At 40.4% G+C, this 15,037-nt stretch overlaps 1 protein-coding gene across 1 annotated transcript in view; it reads right to left on the bottom strand.

Moving 5' to 3' along the window:
- Positions 1 to 15,037, bottom strand: part of LOC122156960 (transmembrane protease serine 11E-like) — a 40,572-nt gene that overhangs the window by 25,366 nt on the left and 169 nt on the right. Inside the window, exons 2-4 of the mRNA XM_042812274.1 lie at positions 13,930 to 14,123; positions 7,221 to 7,342; positions 6,381 to 6,499 (exon numbers count right to left, since the gene is read on the bottom strand). Coding sequence (XP_042668208.1) covers positions 6,381 to 6,499; positions 7,221 to 7,342; positions 13,930 to 14,093 — 405 coding nt within the window. The 5' untranslated portion in view covers positions 14,094 to 14,123. The remainder of the gene's footprint in view (positions 1 to 6,380; positions 6,500 to 7,220; positions 7,343 to 13,929; positions 14,124 to 15,037) is intronic.

Genomic DNA, 15,037 nt, shown 5'->3' with positions numbered 1-15,037 from the left:
CATTCAGCTGCAGCTTCACATACTACACTGCATCAGCTCCCTCTAACATCACAAAGAACATCATGTTTTCCTTTTTTTTCCTTTTCCTGTGAAAACAAGAACTGGAATCAAGTCAACAAAAAGAAAGCTTCTCAGTTTCAAAAGCAACACTGTGTATGCTTCTACTGGCAGTCTTGTCTTCTTTTGATTTCAATGGGAATTCCAAAAGAGGAGGTTTGTTTCCTCTCAGCACAACAGCATTCCACCTATGTCTTTAAGACCACACCTGCAGCGCTCAGCCTCAACCTCTAATTCCAGAGCTAAACAAACAAGCTGTCAAACTGTCACCTTGCCTACTGGCACACTGCCATGTTTCCCACTTGGCAGAATTAATGAGGAAAGCTGCTTTCTGCTTTGTTTTCAACCTTGGAAACAAAGCCCTCACCCATAGAGGGCACCCTTATTGTATCCTGCCAGACCAAGGACAATACTTTGTTTCTGTAGGAAGCAGTCCTTTAAAATGAGCTTTTCAAACAGAAGTTGTGAAATATTCTACATTTATTTTAGGACTGCTCCTCTCAGTACTCCTTAAAGATATTTCATATGAAGAAAAAAGGATGATTTTTTTTTTTTTCAACATACGCTATTTTGGAGAAAAAGAGAGTATTATAAGAAAATCTCTAATATTATTCATTAGAAAGCTTCATTTTTCTGTCTTTACTACAACAGCCATACTTTTAAATAACAAGGAAAACTTTCAGTTGAAATTCTGACCTTTGCACCTTCTATCAGTACTAAGCAGATACTTCAGTGAGCATATTCTCACTGTGCCTAGGAATGCTTCATTTTAAATAAAGACATTGGGGTTATATTTAAAAAGACTACGAAATCTCTTTTGAAACTTATTACAAACAGCAACATTCTTACTTAATTCACTTTGGTGCTGCAGGACACTTCCTCTGAAAAGTCTTTGGAAAGATTTGGCTGCTGAAGCTAGCGTAATTTCTTATTCTGTGATCTAACCAATCTGTCTTCATTTTCCTTCTGCGTTTCAGTGGCTGAGAGGGAAAAACGTATGATTTACAAAAACAGAGGGAGTAAGCAGGGAAACACTATGAGAAGGAAATGGAGCTGCATGGTACCTTTAGTGACCACTGCTTTAATTTGCTGTTAAAAAGAGAAGTCCAGTTAGGCTCCCTTGAACTTGAGCACACTATTTCTCAGGGCATGTGCAGCGTGTTAGACATTACAGCCTTCACAGCCTGGCCTCCCAGAGCAAATGCAGTCTTAAAGGACTGTTTCAAAAACCTGCTGGCTTAGATTTCTGTTCTTAGCAAGTTGACCTCTAGACCCAAGGAACATAAGGCACTGATCAAGCAAAGCACTTGCTTCTGGTGCATGTCTGTAGAGTCTTGTATCTATATGTACCTTAACACTACATGGAAGGTGTGACAGAAACACCTTGTATACAGTTCCAACCAACTCTGCAGATAGTTCTTGGCTCTGAAGCACCTGTTTCACATTTCTCTATCTTGCAGATATACTGCTTCACTCTCTAGGAAGACCTGTCTCATGTCTGACCCGTAAAAAAAAAAGCCAAGTCTTGTACAAGAGGAGTCTCATATACCCACTCCCCCGTCACACTTCTAAGTTAGGCTCTATCTGAATTTCTCTCAGATGAAAAGCATAGTCAGTATGTCTAGCTTTGGCTATGCAGGTGTGAAAGTAAGCTATTTACAACACAAATAAGAACTATATCAAGTTTATAATTGAATATAAAGCAGACAGCTAGTCCTTTGGTTAGGAGAACTGTCCCATTGAAGGCTAATCTATTTGCCAAATCAAGCTATTGGGTGTCAAAGCACAGAGGTGTTAAGTATTTACACGACAGTTGAGAGAGAAGGCCACACAAACTCACACATGAAACCTCAGTGGGAGAAAGGGACCAGGTGGGTCATTTCCTGATCATCTGTAAACTCTCAAAAAATTCTGTCTCTAAGGGACCTCTCTTTGGGTTTTGAAGTAGCTTTATATGGATTTGGTCTTTCAGCTCTCCAGCTCAGTTCCCCATTTGTACAGCACAGACATTGGTGTCTATGGACTGGAAAACTGAGGTGTACTTTGGTCATAATTGAAATGTGCCAAACACAGGAAGTTCTGCACCAATACGTGAAGGAACTTTTTCACAGTAAAGGTGACAGAGCACTGGAACAGGCTGTCCAGGGAGGTTGTGGATTCTCTTTCTTCAGGGGTATTCAAGACCTGTCTGGATACCTACTGTGCAGACTGCTCTAGGGAGCCTGCTTTGCAGAGGGGTAGGGCTCTATGATCTCTGGAGGTCCCTTCCAACCCCTACAATTCTGTGATTTTGTGCCAAAACAGCTGAGAATCTGCAATGTGCCACTGAAGATGCAAAGGACTAGTCAGCTCCAATCCCTCTGCTCAGATCCAGACAGTAAGTTTTACGTTGGTTTTAGATGGTGGTGAGAAGAAGGAGAGCCCAGGTACTTTGTGGAGGGTAAGATGGCAGGGAAGCTCATGTTAGTTCACTCTGTGGCTTGAGGTACTCATGGAGGGAAAACACCTTGCCTCTCCCCCAGCAGTCCAATTAGTCAAGGAGGGAGCCATGCTACACTCCTACCTGAGGAGTATCTAGCCACCCAGCCCACAGCCTGGCTTACAAAAGAGCAGGAGAGAATATGGGACAGTGGTCAGGGCAGATCTTCAAAAGCAAGGGAGAATACAGTGCCTAATGCAAGAGTCCACAAAGGGAGTCAGACATATGGATTAGAGGAGGAAGAAGCAGCCAGACAGTAAGGCTGGCCAGAAAAGTAGGCAGCAGGGGGATACTAGGTGCCCAGGAAAGGAAAAAGGTGTAAACTGTGCTCAAAGAGGGGAAAGTCTGTCTGAAAGACAAATAGACATCTCTCTTTTTCCTACAACATCTAGGAAAAAGAATCAGAAAGTTATTGTTGTGATGAGAAGGGCAGATAGGTACATTTGCAAGTCATTGGTGAGCAGAGTAAAGGCTGGTATTTACTCTGTTGAGCAACCAGCCGTGTTCTGAGGGGACAGAAGCCATAGTTGCTTAGTATCCATTAGTCTCTCACAGTTAAACATTCGCCTGCCTTTGTCTGAAGCAATTGTCTTCAAGAAGGTCTTGATGAAGTGCTCATTTCAACTTCTCTTCAACACACAACTCTTTCCATTAGTGTCAAAGACAGCTTTCTACACTGGGCAAAGACAAGGAACCTCAGTCTTTCTCCCTGCACACAAGGCAGTTGGCACTGCTGTCCAAGATCATCCCAGTCACTTGGATCCATACAGAGCTGGTTGTCTCAGCTCTGGCTGCAATTTGGGGTGCCAGGGGATCCTTAATTAAAGAAACAAAGCTTAGAGCAAAGCTTTGGATATCTCCCTTGGGATGGTGTTACTAATATGGTGGTTAGGACCTCCATGGAACACTTGGGAAATCTAAAAAAGAATGAATAGATTTTGTGGGAGAAGAAAAAAAAAAGCAAGCTGGTAAAGGAACTAGAGAAAACCAGAGGGTACAACAGTGCAGGAAAATGGTAGCATCTAATATGTGCACAAATTATTCAAGCAATAAACAGTGGCTGCAAATGTTCCCTTTGTATTCAGTTCAAGAGCAAAGGGTCTGGCACAGTGCATTTTAGGCTAGGAAGGGAAGAATGACTGGTCCAGCCAGAAAAACAAGGAGATTGGCAGACTGGAACGTCTCTTTCCACAGCAGCATTCAGTCACGTTTCTCTTGAAAGAGAGCACAAAGGGAACCCTTACAACCACTCAAACGAAGCCAAGCAAGAAGCAGACAGCTTTCATCATCTGTTCCTCAGTCCCCCCAGCTCCACCCCACAATCCATTTTCCAGACTTTCCAGTCAGCCCTGAGATGTTGACTGGTACACTGGCTTCATCAGCTCTCTGGCATGATCTCCCTGCACTCCCTCCCGCCTTCAATGAGATAAGAGAGTTGGGAATGTCACACAATGGGTGTTACTATTCAGCTGTGGAAATCAAAGCAAACACCAGGATGTTTTCTGCAGGTACCAAGGAAGGCATGGGATGACCTATCAGTGGGATGAAAAACCTATTTCATGGAGAAACTTCCACACTCAGAAGAGTTCCTTTCAGAGTTATTCTGGGAACAAAGGAGGCTTCATAAGGGAGGGAACAGAGAAGGGAACACTAGCAGGGAGTTGCACTAACTCAGGTAATTTGAATGCTTTTGATTATCAGAGATGATTCACTTCTGTTCACTCTGCACACGAAGTATTGTGAAAGATGCTACATTTATCTGCATTGACTCATTATTTCACAACATGGGCTTAAAGTATTGTTCCTACTAACGATGACTGGAAGGATTGGGCACCTAAAACTCTGAACTTAGTTGGGGTAGGACTACAGAGGGTTTTGGTAAATTCAAACTCATCTATCTACATTCTATTAGAAAGATGGTGTGAAAACAATGATGATGAAAACATACGTGTTCTGAGGCAGCTGTCTGCTAAGAAATCAAGAAGATATTTCTGTCTCTAGGAAGACTGCTTTGATTTTTATCACCACTGAGTTTTGCTTTGACAGAAACAGACTCATGGGGACCATACTGTTATTGATTAGTGTGTGGAGTCACTAAAAAAAAAAAAAACAACAAAAACAACAAACCTTATGGACAATTCTCAGTCTCATCAAGCAAAGAACTCACCAACTTTGAGAGAGCAAGGTAAAACTTAAAGCCCGAATTACAGTCAACTTGTAAAAAAATAAAAAAAAAAAAGTCACAGGAACTAATGAAAGGCAACTGTCTCCTGTATGATAGTTATAGTTTTGCTTATCTGTTGGAATTAATGTACTCTGAAATCATGTTTCTTACTGCTCAACCAGCACTGGTATTTATCGTCACTACCGTCAGAAGTTCCCAGCGCACACACAGGAGACAGTTTCTAAAGCACTGACCTTCTTTCAAGTACTTGAATTAATAGCCAGGTTCAGTGGACATTCTGACTGTACTGGACACTGTCTGAAGGAGCTTCTTAGCTAAAATTGGTGATTCTTTGCTGCAGGTCTCACATTAAAAAAAAAGGGGAAAAAAAGGTGACAATGAAGCAGGAGATAGGGATTCAACTTTACTCAAGTGTTGTTCCTCAAAGACTTCTCAGCCCCTTCCTTCCTCCTAACTCAGCAAGGCACAATGTCTCCTCGCTCAGGGAGAACATTCCCTCTCCATGGTCCTATCAGAAGGTTAGAAGCCTGCAATTATTAGGTAATAGCTGTCAAGTGGCAGCATAAACGCAGCTTATGTAAGACTGTGCATACAGACATGCACCAGAAGCAGATCTTGTGAAATACAATAGAGTAACTGGTAGTAAAAGGGGACAGAAAGGAAATAAGTACAAAAAAAAGAGGACAACTTGACTAAGATCTCCAAGAGCTAGGAAGAAATGCTAGCACTGTCAAATCCTACTTCTCCAATACAATGTTCACAATGTGTTGTGAATAAATGATATGTCCCTACATTAAATGATAGTGGGGAGCAAAACATTGATTGTCTTATTAACTGAGTATCTGTGCAAGGTTGCTAAACAGGGGTAAAAGATATGTATCAGACTCTAATGAATGAAATATAAAAAGATACAAGCACAATCACATGTTTATTGCTGTAAAGAGCTGAACTCTGTAATTATCATCTGTAGGGAAGTGTCTCAAAGAGAAAACAAGAAAGGAAATTGCAATCTATTTATTTCCATATGAGCACCCTCTGTTATTTGTAGGAAGGTTTCCCAACAAAACATACCAAAGAAGCAGGAAAAAGGCATGTGTATTGTTTTCTCAACACCAGTAGCAGTCTGACAGATAGAGTTCCCCACCCCCAATTAAGGAGAGGGTGTAAAAGCATGCTTCCCTTCAAGACAGTGGGGCAGCAGAAAAGCCAGAAAGCGGTGCCAGGTAGCTGGCTGTAAGAGGAAGGAGAAGGGAAATGATTTGGTGCCTGGTGAACTTTGTCACGAGTGGTTGGACTCTTGTGTGCCTGGTGCTGTACACATATGTACATATATAAGGGCATACAGTACTCAGGCTCAAGGCAGGGAAAGAGAAGGCACGGACAAATTATCATTGATGTAAGAGGACACTGAGAATATTATCAATACCTACCTCACCACTGCAGTGACAAAGAGAGGTAATGTGCTAAAACAAGTTATTTGGGGACTGTTTAGTCTGCCTAGTATGACCACAAATTTAATGCTACTTATTGCTCATGTCTGCTACCCAGGGTTTTAGGGCATACTGGAAACTTGTGGTCTAAATGATGGCTGTTCACATTAAGGCTTTTCTATCATCACACAGTCCTTAATAAAGGAAAGGCTTGACAGTACCAACTTACCAGTCTCTCAACTCTCTCGCTCAGGTCTCTAAACCTTCCTGTGGTCTGTCTGGACAATTCATTACTGTACTGGATGTTGGTGATTTTTATGTTGCCACTGTAATAGAAGAGCTTCTGATCTGTAGAGAGAAGAGGAACAGGCAATACTCACAGTGCACCAAGAGCCATAAACTTAGAAGAAAGTCTGGGGGTGACTAAGTAGATGTCTGGAGAGTGGATAATCCTTTACTTGTACTCAACCCATTCAAATAAAACTTCTAAAAGTTAAGAACCCAGGAACAAGAACTCAGTTCTGCTGGGCAATCTATGCCAAGCAGTGACAAAAAACAAAAAACCAGTTTCTCCGGCAGTTACTTTTGTGGCCATCGAGCAGCATGTTGGGCTCAATGTGCACAAGATCACAAGTAGCTTCCTGCTGGTCAGCTACGCTCCTTCCTGGCCAGCACGTCCACACAACACTGAACACTGGGATGCAGTTACTGGAGATCAGAGCAAGAGAATGGGGAAACAGCACAGATAGAATTGAGTGGAAGGTTCAGCTGTCACTTGCTTAACAAAGGCAAGAAGACTCATGTGTTGACCTCATCCAGAAGTAGATCAAGAGGAAGATGTAAAAGGAGTGAAAGCAAGTGAAAGGCAACAGAAACCACAGCCCTAAGCACACTGCATAGCAGGAAATGCTCCTGAGAAGAGATCTGCAAAGATGCTAAATGAGGATGGAAAGAGCTCCAGACAATCCAGTGGACTGATGAAAAACAAAATCTCAGCATTATGTGCCCAAGCACAAAGGAGATGCACTAAAGACAGGAATAGAACAGTGGTAAGTTCTGTAAATCTTACCATATGCCAGAAAATAAACTAGGAGACCAATGGTGATGGCTGCTGCCAATGCTGTTCCAATAACAATTAGAGCAATTTTCCACGGCTCGAGATGTCTTATTTTGATGGATGGTTGATGTATTCTGGAAAAAAAAAGAAAAAAGAAAAAAAGAAAAAGAAAAAAGAGAAAAGAAAAAAAAAAGGAGAAGATTTCTAAGAGGTATTTTTTAATTAAAAAAAAGAAAAAGATGCTAAAGTTTTCTCCCTTAACATCAGTTGATTCTTCCCAGCAGTACTGAGTTCTTATCCAACATCTTTAAAAATGAAACCATGACTTAAGACTATTTTGAAGTAGATGCTGAGATTTGCCAGTCACAGAATCCTGGCGTAGACTTTGATTTTTACTTTTCTTTTTCTTCTTCTTTTTTTAAGGGCTCATTTACATATGAGTCCCAATAAGAATCTTTTAATGTGATTTCTGACTGAAAATTACTAAGAATAAACTGCTATGTTCATTTTCCAGCTAAGTGAATGCTTGCGGAGCAATGTAAGCAGCATTCAGTAAGTTAAACAAGCTCGTTATTACAACACCTTTGCTCCCAGAAGTTCTTCGTGCAACAAACTCATTAAAAAGCATCTCATTATTTGTACAGTATGTATATATGCATTATCCAAAGTGTTCAGTCTTTTTTTTTCCTGCAAAGTAGGACTGGACAACAGTAACAACAGAAAAAATAGAAATAGATTTTGGAGAGATTGCTTGTCCTTCCTTTTTACTCAGGCTAAATCTACAAGCAAAGACTAGCACAGTTCTAAGTACACTCACCCAAATGGATGAAATGACAGGGAAGGGCAGAGATAGTGAGTGGACAACAGAACGCATGTAAAAAGCCTTGCCAGGTACTTTTCTCTGCTGTGCTCTTAATTACAAAGGTGTTAATCCAAATTAACACATAGCAAGCCAATAGTCAGTAGGTCAGGATGAGATTTAGACTCTCTTAAACTAACTGCCCCCAAAAGGTTATCAGAGCAAATTTTGCCTACAGCCATGAACCCAGAGACATCTTAAGCCATATTTTCAATGATGTTATCAGCCATTACAAAATACAGAACAGGAAGGAAGGGTTTTTGGCTAAGAGTCATTGCTACCAGAGCCAGCCACCTCAGGTGCTAATGTTCATACCTTCAGCTCAGAGTACATCTGGGAAACAAGGCTGTGGGGACTCAATCCTGAGGGTACTGCAGAAGTTCTCACATTCATAATCAAGTAAATACAGCTTACCTCTGGAACATCCATGAAACTTAAGTTTAAATGCACTAAAATTGAAAATCATTGCAAGGATCTGCTGCAGCAGCATCCTGACAAAGTCAGCAGGCATGTTGTGCACTGTACATCAGAAGTAGGTTCTGGCACTTCATTGTCATTTCTTTTTAAAGCCCTGACTACTTTAATGTTGCTTGGAAAACATCTGATTCAGACTAAACGTGATATTTGCTTGAGTGAAAAATGGAAGCTCTCATTTGTCACTCATATCACTTCTGACCTTCCCTGGCTTTCCTGTCTAGCATTCCCTTCACTCCTCCTAACCTCTAGGACAGCTTATTAATTAAACTCTCATTTTGACTGATTTCCTTTAAAATGCATTTGTGAATACACAGCAGGAAAAAAAAAAAAAAAAAGACCAAAAGTAAACAGTTCTATTAAGAATTTGGTGATAAGCAGCTCCAATTTTATTTCTGAGCCTACCAAAAAGAAACTGCTTTTACACCAACCGCAGAAATGAGAAACATGTACGTATAAATGGTCAGGACTTCAGCTCATTAACAAGAATATTCAAGAAATATTTCAATATACTTACTTTCTGTGATAATCATTGAGGCTTTGGCTGCTCAGTCTCCTTTTGCATTTTTTCCTCAGGTCTCATGTTACCTTTTTTATTAAGCCACACACTCCTTGACAGATCAACTCACAAGTGTTCAGACTCAGATACAAGAAATTATAGGAAACTGCCCCTAACTTCTTTATAAACTGGTTTTCCTTTCTAGCAGACAACGATCTTGGTTATTAGAAAGTAAATAGGAAATGAGATCATTTAAATAGTTTGAAAAGAGAGTTTGTAAGCATTTTGGTCAGAAAATTGATTTTAAAAAATATAAGACCCATATCTTCCCATCTCTAATACTATTGTTTTTACTACCTGTGTTTATTTAAAATTTAATGCCAAAGTTACTTAACCAAGCTTCTAATGCCTGCTCACCACTATGGTGCTTGGAGTCTGATTTCCATAGGGCATATTCATCGGCCAAGGCAACCTTTATGAATAGGTCACATTAATTCAGTATCTAATAGGACTTATTATCAGCTTATTATATGAGAAGTCTCAAAGCTCTAGTAGAGTTAGCAGTAGCTCTTAGGTTGAATCACTAAGTCAGTGGTGAGTTCAGTTTTAATTTATCGTGTTTTATTTTTCCCCTATTGCTCCAACAAGCAATCCAAAGTAACATATTTCTTCCTATGCATTTACGACAACGTGCTTTGCAAATGTTTCTGCCATGTCTGAAGTGAGACTAGGTTGAAAAAAACCCAATGACAAACCTACCCACAACCCCACAACTAACTTGACACAACCAGCTCAGACTCATTATCTTATCTTAGACAATTTCATTTTGAAAAGAAATTCTCCTCCTTAAGCTGAACAGAAGGAAAAGCACTCAGAAGGTCTTTCAGCTATAATCACACTGGCATAGCCCCAAGCCAAAATGCTGGGTTTGAGAAACCCATTTAAAAGGCTGAATGCCAGCTTCACACCGCAGATGAGTGTAAAGAGTAACTGCCTGTTGTATCAAAGAAAGAATGGCATCAGACCAGAAGTAACTTGGCTGGGATGCAGTTATATAGACAACACCATGTAATGTATTATAAACTTTCAGAATTCTTTTGCAAATAGTATATGATTTTTTAAAACCCTTATTCTTAATTTATTCCTTTCAAAGTTCCAAGTTCCATTTAGCAAACAGAAATCCTCATCTGGAGCAGTTACTCACATATGTAATCTTCCTCATCCACACGACTTCACTTAATTCATGAAACCTCTAAGCTGAATTTCCTCAGATAAGCAGATGTTTGATAAACACATCTCAAGATAACCACTTAATATAGGTGAGGCAGTTTTGGGAGAACTTGTTACCTATGAGAGATGTTTTCTTGTGGGTTATCAAATGTCCTTTGTTTTTTATGCTATAAAAGAAGACAGCTTGAGCCAATCCCTATGGTTTTAAAACGGGCAGTATTTCATTCTTATTTAAGGTGCTACGAGAAAAACTGATAAAAAGCATTTCATCAGCACTAGCAATAATGGTACTACATGAATGCACACACAATAGGACAGTGACAGCATCTTAATCTGCTTACTGGGTGTACGGAATACCGCAGTAGAAGAGCTATACATACATCGGCTCCTGAAGAGTTCCGCAAGTCTGATATAACAGACCAGCCTTTCTCCTTTGTTACAGTTTGTGTGCATGTGACAGCTTATATCCACTGAGAGTTTGGCCCAAAGCATTCAGATTTTCCTATGGTTGGCTGAATAATTCCGTGCTGAATAATAAATTTGTCCACTTTATAGTTCATCAACAATTGACGGGCTGAGTAGTTAACAGTAAGATGTAATGATCTAGCAAAATTTTTTCACTGAACAGTGAACATATGGATAAGTTTCTTTGCAGGACAAATGCTGCTGAAATCAGAGGTTTCATAGCCAGGGGGTGCAAATGAGTGAAGGGCAGTCCTCCAATGACAGAGGAATTCAGCAACTCCTACATTCATTTCTGTATGAAATCTCTTCCTGTTATCATCAAATCTGTCCACAGACCACATGAAGTTGTCAGACTGTGGTATCAGAAAGATGTCAAACTAAACCATCCCAAGCTTTGTGATAACAAGACTTCATTCAGAACAAAGATCTCTGTAATCAGAAATACAGAAATGGACAGAGTATGTGATGGAAATAGAATGCCTTAATTTAAAGGTTTCAGCTGACCCAAAATGCACTATCATGAGCTATGAAAAAGTTAGTAGTGATGCACTTTTGCAACACTCTCTCGTACGAACAGCAGAGACCAGAAATGCAATTGATACTATACTGAGTCTTGCTCAGTTAATGAAGATGATGAGATTTTAAGACTCAGGAATAACTTCTTTGTCATTCTGTTTTTCTATTTGAAAAGCTCAGAAAATGAGTGTGTGGGAAGGAAAAACAAACAGTAATAATTCTCCTGGTATTAAATCAGATGTGGTGCGTATCAGAATTTCACTATGATTTTCTGGAATCAGAAACTAGACTGGGGAAGACAAATAAAGAAGTTTCTGTTTGACACCATGCAGGAATATCTGCCTCCTGCAGTAATCAAGCTTAACTCCCATTAATGCCAATGCACCATGACTGTCCTTGCACCAGGGCTGGTATTCATTTCCTGCTACACCTCAGCAGTCTGTAATTTATACTTACTTTGCCTACCTACTAAATGACAAATTGGTGCAAGTGGCACTGCATTTCCACCTACATATTCACTTTTAGACTAACATATACAACAGTAGCTACTGTGCACCTCATCTTGTCTGTCCACAAGATCTTCACAAGGAAGTTGAGGTAGGTCACTGCTCCATAGACCACAGGGCACAGCAAAGCAGAGGAAGGACAAGACCAACAAGGCTGTCCACTCCATCCTGTTTCCTTAGTAGCTTCGCTTCCTGAAGGATCTTATAGAGCACACGTTCCAGCTTAGCTCAAACTGCTGTAAAAAGAGGCATCCTGGAACTGGATAAAGTTAGTCTCTTGTTAGAGACTAGCGTACAGCGTGATGCACTCGAAGAGCAAGTTTCACAGTTGCACACACAGATCTATATCCCTGGCCAACAAAGATCTGGACATTTAACAGGCTACACTAGGTCTCTGATTAAGACCAGGCAGTCTTATTCCTTCTCCAAATATGTATATATATAGTTATCCACCACAGATTTCCCCTATATACTTAAGATTTTACAATAATCTAAAAACTGTTTAAACAACTCAATCCTTTTCTTACTAAGAGACAACCAAAATGGACTTAAATCTTCTTTAACTACTCTCCAACAAACTGTTATTAAAATTATTTACACCACTGTTGATACAAAAAAAGATATAGCAACTAGACTTCCATCTAACTAGAAAAAGGAACAACTTTTCATTTCTGCTAGGTAGAGTATTCTCACTTATTTTTCCCTCTTTAGGTAACATGCACAAACAGGTATTCACAACTGATGGGGACTGCTTTCCTCACTGTCAGGCAGCAAAGCTTTAAAGGCATGGATGCTGAGCCAGATGCAAGGTCTTTGGGTCAGGGTCCCACTAAGGATCAGAGTCAAAAGCTGAACTCAGCCTCCTCCTAGTAAAGTCAACACTATAACAAAACATTATTCTTCATAGGAAAAAAACCCAAACAAAAAAAACAACAAAACAAATGGACAGAAAGAATAACTTTTGTCAGTCCAGAAATAATGTTGCTATTTCAATAAATCCAGAAATTATGTTTTGTTTTGTGTTTGTTTTTTTAATACTGAGGTTGGAAAAATAAAAGTATCTTGCAATCGTCCACAGCCTTTCGCTCAACATAAAGGCAGTGAGAATACTGTGGCCATAAGCAATCATACAGAAAAATTCAGCCATCCAGCCAAATCATGAGGGTGCTGGAAAAAAAAAAAACAACACTTTTTGGGAGGACTGGCTAATTCAAGGGAAGCTGAGTATCTCCTATTGTCGCTTAAATCCAGGAGCCAGAGCATTAAGCAGAAAGAACAAATGCCAGGTGGCCTACTGAACATATATGATTGGATGCGCTCTGATTGAAAACAGTATTACAGCTGGATTTTTTTTTTTTTTTTAAAGTACACAGAACTTTCCAGAAATGTCTTTGAGTTACAATAAAACAAGACTAAGAACATCCAACATCTCTGTTTAAAATCCTTTAAAATACAAAACACCTGGTCACTATACCCAGAAATTGTGGCTTTTTCCTTAAAAACTCTAAGGACAACCTGGAAGAATGAAAACCCACAAGGTATTCTCTCCTTACGTAGCTATGCTGCCTTTGCTGATTTAACGTGGACCCTTTATACGGTCGGGAGGATAATATTGCAACTAGACCTGATCAAAAGGTATGGTTATCCCAAATCATATTATTAAAATTTGCTTTTGACACAAAAGAGCTTACTGAATTCTTCATCATTTCAATAATATCCCGATGGGGGCAGGAGAAGACAATTATAGGGAGGGAAAGATAAGCTTCAACCTAAGCTGTCACATCACTCTTCTAAACAGATAGCAAATCTTTGTGCTCCTGGCCACGCTAAGAAAGGATTCCCCTCTGCATTTCTCAACCCAACCATACATTATTCTTTTCATGCAAAATAGTCTCCAAAGTCTTCCCTTCAGTCTGCAACTTATTGTTTAGCCTTCCTCTATCACACCCTTTCAGGTTGTACATGTTGGATAGATCCATGATGCCCTCTACCTCTAAAAGGATGAAGGTGGGCAGAGATCCAAGGAGGTTTAAAAGCAGACAAGAAAAAGCAAACAACGTCTTTTTTAGATCTGTTTACGTCCTTCACTTCTTAAGTTCTCTCATAAGCAACATCCCTCTACCTCCACTGCACCTCTAAATCAAACCTACTGAGTTAAAACACACCACCTACTTTTGAAGATCCCATGGTAGGTCCCGGTAGGTCTGGTAGCCCTTCTGTCCTCCAACCAGGGCTTGACTAAAGTCTGGACTGCGCAGTGAATGCTGCTGGAAAACGCAGGAGTCGCATTGACTGGTGTGACGAGAAGGGAAAGGCGTTGAATGAAGATCCTTCATTGAGGCACAGCTGGCGCAACACCCAGCACCCTGTGGGTTATTGCAAAATAAGAGAGCAAACTTTGGAATAAAAACAAACAGAGGTAAGCATGGAGTCGATAAGGAGACTCTAACCTTCTGATCAGCTCAGCATCAAAGAATTCCCCAGGCAGAGATGGACAGAGCAGATAAACCGGCCCAGGCAAGAAGACTTGTTCTTCACCACAGCAGAACAGGAAGTGTGTTAAATTTCCCTTTCCTATCACTCCCTTTCTGTCCAACTTGTGTCCTTACAGCAGGCCTTCTGGCTGGCAGCACCTTCTACCATACACTCACTGTAAAAGCCATAAGGGAGAGCCACCGCACTGTCTACACTGCTAAATTACTTGCCTCTTGAGATTGCCAACACAAAAGCTGAACAGAAAAACAAATACAGACACAAATGGCTTGGTCAACCAAGCCTAACCTCCCTTGATGCTCACTCCTTCACAGTCGTCCTGGTCTCCCCTGGCACCAGGGACATGACAACTATAAGTATCCAGCCTCCTAATTATACATTAGTCATTTAATGGTTGGCATAACCCCGCCTGTGGAAAATGCTTACTCTGTGAAAAGGGCCACCAATCTCCCTGGAATTCCCTTCTTCCAGCACAAACATGGCTCTTTAGAGCCAGCTGGAAGGGAGAAAAGTAGATGTTCCCTGGTGAGGGATTCTGCCCTCACGTCTGAATAAATACCCAGACTAAAGAGGAAAACGATCAAAGACCAAACTCCTTGATTTCAGCCTCTGATGCACTTGGATTTTTGCTATAAAGTTTGAAGTGTTTGGCTTTCCAATAACCTATCGAGATTTCAGTCATTTTAGTGGGAACACAACTTACAAAAACCTGAGTAATATTGGGGTAAAAAACGGTAGGAGTAAATTTCCACCTAGCTCTATCTAGTCCCCTCTTTCCCCAAAAACA

The sequence above is a fragment of the Centrocercus urophasianus genome, unplaced genomic scaffold (assembly GCF_019232065.1).
Source record: "Centrocercus urophasianus isolate 14NV4802_14NV808 unplaced genomic scaffold, USGS_Curo_1.0 seq_13, whole genome shotgun sequence".
Taxonomy (NCBI): Eukaryota; Metazoa; Chordata; class Aves; order Galliformes; family Phasianidae; genus Centrocercus; species Centrocercus urophasianus.
The sequence above is the reverse complement of the archived record's forward strand: the minus strand, read 5'-3'. Positions and strand labels throughout refer to the sequence as shown.